Genomic DNA, 5,527 nt, shown 5'->3' on the forward strand with positions numbered 1-5,527 from the left:
GTATTTGAATGGAATCACGTTTTTGTAACATTTGACACCAAACAAAACTCAAATAAATGATTTTGTGGCGCAAACCCTACACCCAGGTTGAGGCTAGTTGAAGGGACCGCTATTTATTTATTTTTTCCCCGCAGAGAACACACCTTCTTTCATACACTGCCAACTGGTTGCTTGCATTCTGAATTACGCTACTGGAACATACAAATTGAACTGAATTCAGCCAAAGCATTTCCACTAAACCATGACGAGGTTCCATTGTTGGTATATAAAGGAGAAAGGGAACTCTGCCTGGCACGGAAGGTTGGAATGTGGTGGGAGGAGTGCATGTGAAAATAAATAAAATTACAAGGTTATAGTCACTGACCTTTCTAATTGGCCATCTGGTTTAAAATGAAAGGAAGTGATCTGAAAATGTATATACTAATTTCCACCATCTTTCTATGAGTATGCTTTGTTTGAATTTTTAGTAGGGTTTTAAGTAAGACTTGATGATTTAAAAAAAAAAAAAAAAACACCTGTCCCAGATGGCAGATTGGATTCCAAACGACTTTATGACACTGTTGTTTTGGTTGTGACGTACACCCTCATGCCAACACAGTACACTTGACACGCATGCACATGTCCATGTTAACGTTTCTACTATTTACACAGAAACAACACAAATTTTCGATCAAAGATGAAAGTTCCCGAAATGTTCCCCTTAGACTGATGCAGTCATCTCTTTTCCCCAGTGAGCAATGTACTGCAGCTCCAGGAAAAAAAAAAAAAGTCTGTTGCTAGTGGTGAGGAAAAATACATAAATGGGATACCACAGGGTGGCTAAGCAAGGCCCCCCACTTTTTCCGCACATTAAAACAATTATTTGTTTTCAACAACAAGCAAATGGCTTGTTTCATATCCATGTTTTACTTATCAAGTCACCTGACAAGAACACTTACAAAACTTGCGAAGAACAAACGTGTTAAGAGTCAAGCTGTTTACTGTCACAAATAATGCTGGCTGTCATACTACTGTTGGGACAATCTGTTTATTGAAAGCAGTTTCTCTCTAGAAAAAAAAAGTGTGAACTAATCTCAACAGTGTAGACACTTGTTTTTAAACAAACCACAAGCAGATTTTCCCTTGCTGACACAGAACGACATTATTTTTGTATCCTAATTCAAGATTCGACACATCAAAAGACGGGAAACATGAAATATGAATCTATAATACAACAGAGGTAACAAGCAGGTTTTTTTTTTTCTATTTGTCATATTTTACAAAAGCATAAGCAACTCAAACTTCTAGTTTGTGAGAAAAGAATAAAACCTGGAAGATAAAAATGAAACAATGGCGTTTTAATCTGACATGGTGTAACAAAGTTATCTTAAAATACTTTGGAAGTGCCAACAATCTTTTTTTTTAAGCAAAAGCTGATCTACAGGAGTATTAAATACTGAACAGTAATTTAACTAATTATGCCCAATGTATGAGCAGCAAACAAAAACAAAAAAAATACTTCAGAATTTAGCGGCTTTATTCTTACTACATTTTAAACAATTGTATTTCAAAAGTGTCTTGTTTTCTTTGAAACTTTGGTCATTGTTGTTGAATGTTATCTGTAAGTTAATGTTTTTTTTTGACAAAATAATTTGACAGCAGAATAAATATTTGGCTTTACTCACATAGCGATTAGGAATGGTCCAAATGTTTAAAGAGCGAATTAGAATTAAGCTCAGACAATGTAACACTGTAGATCAGACATATCCAATTTGTGGCCCACCTTTCACATTTGAACGACCCGCATCATGTACTAAAAAAATACATTTTGACATGGCCCACAATGCTATTTAAAAAAGTAATGGAAAAAAAAAATGATGGTAGGCACTAAGCAGTATTAACCTGAAGCCTTGACGTTGCATTTAAAAGGAGTCATAAATATAAACAATGCTGAATTATTAGCTTGAATGATAGAGATTTACTGTATTTAATAAATAAAAAAATAAAGTAGCCCTTCTGCCCTATTTTTCTGCGCGTGGCCCTTGGAGGACAAAGTTGTAGCAACGAGAAATGAACGCCAAACATCGGAATGAAGTTTCAAACACAAGACGACTGCTTCGAATGCACTTTCAAAAGTCACTTAGGCGGCCATGTTAGCTTAAAACAAAAATGAAAACAAGGCACAGGAATTACTCAGCCAGTTGTTGTGTCACGCTTGGGGCCCCTTATTGGCATCAACCAGCTTCCGAAAGCTCTGATCAACTTGAATTCTGACAAGAAAAAGAACCATGAAAGGAAGGAGCACCAGAAGTATGAAATATGTTGAAGGACATTGAGGCTCTTACCTCTTTTTTGTCATTTGTGGCGGCCGCTGGTGACTGGGAAGCTGATGTGCTATTTAAGAGAAGAGACTGAAGTGTTAATGTGTTAGGGGCAAAAATGGTTTAATAAAGTGTAAATACTTTGACACAAAATTCAGTATTTCCTAGGGATACATAATTCTTGGGAATGTCACAATCACATTATTTAGCACCTGAGCCCGAGTTCAGCCGATTTGAGCATCTGCCAATAACTGAGTCCTGTTAAGACACCTCAACAAACATATTTGAGGGTGCAAAAGAATCATTATGCACACATTGCAAGTCTTTGCTTTGCACACTTAAATATTCACAAATTACAGATATTACCATTGTTCTATAACGCTATAACTTCCATTGTTTCCTGTCTGTGTTGTGATGCTAGTATAAAATGAAATACCCTGTACAGTGTTCCCTTTTTTCAGTTAGCTTTTTTTGTTAATAAATAAATACACTTAACCCATTTTTTTTTTTTTTTTTGGCTGTTCTGTCTTAGAAGGAAAAAAATATCCAGAAAAATCATTGGTCAATCTAAAATAAAGTTATGGTTGTAAATGAAAATCCACAAAAAAAAGTTTGGATTTTTTTGCTTTTATTCCCTTTTTTAGTTTTGTTTTTTTGTTAAAAAAAATAATACGTCAAATCTTAAAAAAAAAAAAAAAAAAAAAACATAGCAAAAAAATAACAAGTTAGACCTGCTCTAGAAAAAGTTGTGGTCATAAATCAGCGACAAGTGTGAATCTGCAGTAACCAAACTGTACTTTTTTTTTTTTTTTTTTTGGAGGGAGGGGGGTAATATTCTTGCTCTGTAGCACTTAAAATAAATAAACAAAATTAAAACCCATTCCTTTTTTTCCCCCCAATTCCAATCAGTTGCAAATTGGGTGATTAGGGCCAATTTTCAATCATGTGATCAGCATCTGGACCAACACATTATCAGACCAACAATTCCCTCCATCCATTTTCTATAGCCGCTTATCCTCACTGGCTTGCTGGTGCCTATCTCAGCTGGGTTCAGGCAGTAGGAGGGGGACACTCTGAACTGGTCACCAACAATTATCAACTGAAATTGGTGACATCATTTGAAAGTTTCGGTGCATCTAGACTATTCTCTATCACCTTGCGCGTGAATATAAAATGTCAATTCTCTTTTTTAGGATGTTTGTCACAAGGCAGTGAAACTTCAACATTCAGTCCAAATCCAGAGTATTTTTTTGTTATTTCTTTGGAAAATGACTTCTATTATAGTCATAAAAACTGTTGAAGTATTTTTTGTCATCTATAGTTTCATCGAGTTGGAGCGCACTAACATATCAGCATCCCAATAATACAAAAAGATTTACATACCTGCCACCATGTCTTGAGGCATTCTCAAAAAATTTTGCTTTTGAAGCAACACTATAGGGAAAAAAAGCACAGCGATATGTTTTTGTTGTTTTTTTTTACGGTATATGCATAATCATCTCTCAGATAATGAAGTACACCAAACACCACCTTCCAAGTATTGTTCTGCAAATTGTAGTGAGAATCCTTCAGCAACAATATCACTTTCGACCATTATTCATGTTTTTACATATGCACGCTTGCTTCTAGAAAACTTAATTAAAACCATAAGTCAACTTTTCAGCTATCTAAACAAAGAGCACAAAAAGAGATTGCGATTTATTATTTTGTATATGGTTGATAATTAGATGTGATTCATAGGTCAGATAAAATGCAAAACTGGTCAAATCTGGTTGAAGAACTAATCTGATTCTGTGATTGTAGCTTTACAGTAAGATTGTAAGACTGGAATGTGATCTAAGTGGTGTTTCAGTGTCTTCATCTTGACTCTTTTCCTTTATCACGGTAATTGTGCGCGTTGTGCGGCCAACTGCTTGAAAACAGCTCGCCATTTCATGTGCGTTTGTGAAAGTTTGTATTCCCGTCTCTTGTCAAGACTACAAATGATCAATGTGACAATTTATGGCCTCTGGGGATAGAAAATATTTTCAACAAACACTCCATTCTGAATAACAAGCTGTTTTTATTTCCCACGAAAATACATAAATCAATTATCCCCATCCTAATTTTGACTTTTGAACAATCGCGCCGATTGTTCGACAACATCCATAAAATCTTATCAAGATGATCGGTCAAAGCAGATGGCCGTCGCACACAACTCCGCTGAAAAGGATTTCTCTTGTGAGACTACGTAAAAATGTGCAGTCCTGGACGTCACAATGTCTCCCAAGGGACACCATTTTCACCGTGCGCCTCACGCCAGACCTTCAGACTGCACTGGAATTATGACCTATATTTTATGGCTTACTTCAGTCTTTTAAAAATATAGAAAGGGCAGAAGAAAAGGAAAAAGACATGTGTAAATGTGAAGTATTCCTATTTCAGCGGGAGACTTGAGACTAACAGAACAGGTGAATTCCCAAGGTGTGAAAATGATCTACAGCAGTGGTTTTCAAATGGGGGTACGGGTACCACTGGGGTTACTTGAAGGAACTCCAGGGGGTGCTCAAGATTTTAAATGAAACAAACAAACAAGCAAAAATTCTTTAGAATTATGGAATTCATTCAATGTTTGATGAAAATATAAGTTCTTAATACAAATGTTATATTCAGTGGGTTATTCAGTTTCATTATTTTAAAAAACCAGATTCTACCACTTACTAGAATGGTTCGACCCAACTTGTCACATGCCACCTCTCGTTACCTGTCAAGGTAATGATTTATTTTTGGGAACAGATCTCTACTAAAATCCCAAAAGAGGACACTTTTAGTTGAATATTTTTATGTGATCAAACAGTTATTTACAATTATTTCTTTTTGAGAACAGGTCTGACAACGTTGATTTTTTTGTGTACAAATATTTATTAATAATTAAATTCTTTCTTTTTGAGAACAGATCTCTTCTGTGATCCAAAAGATATTTCACAGGGGCGAAAAAGATTGAGAACCAATGATCTACAGTATGTGTACCATGAATGCTGCAATCAGATTCCAGTAAAGAGGTGTGCTCAAATTTGAACAAAATAAATCTATTTTTTCTTTTCCATGTTGAAAAAGCAAATGGCATTTTCAAAAACAACTTTTTGTTTTCCCTTATGGCATTTGCATATTGCTTCGATACCAAACACGCTTTGAACCCGCCCCCCCCCGCATTAACTTGCATCAATTTGCTGTTGGAAAAATGTCCC

The 5,527-nt window shown here is 35.5% G+C and overlaps 1 protein-coding gene across 1 annotated transcript in view; it reads right to left on the bottom strand.

The window, feature by feature from the left end:
* Window positions 1-961: 961 nt before the first annotated feature.
* ophn1 (oligophrenin 1) overlaps window positions 962-5,527 on the bottom strand; it is a 25,197-nt gene continuing 20,631 nt past the window's right edge. The window contains exons 22-24 of the mRNA XM_088440535.1: window positions 3,684-3,734; window positions 2,325-2,373; window positions 962-2,249 (exon numbers count right to left, since the gene is read on the bottom strand). Of these exons, the coding sequence (XP_088296661.1) occupies window positions 2,238-2,249; window positions 2,325-2,373; window positions 3,684-3,734 (112 nt within the window). The 3' untranslated portion in view covers window positions 962-2,237. The remainder of the gene's footprint in view (window positions 2,250-2,324; window positions 2,374-3,683; window positions 3,735-5,527) is intronic.

Source organism: Hippichthys cyanospilos, chromosome 18 (genome assembly GCF_059441005.1).
Source record: "Hippichthys cyanospilos isolate Australia breed blue-spotted pipefish chromosome 18, RoL_Hcya_1.0, whole genome shotgun sequence".
In the NCBI taxonomy this organism is placed as follows: Eukaryota; Metazoa; Chordata; class Actinopteri; order Syngnathiformes; family Syngnathidae; genus Hippichthys; species Hippichthys cyanospilos.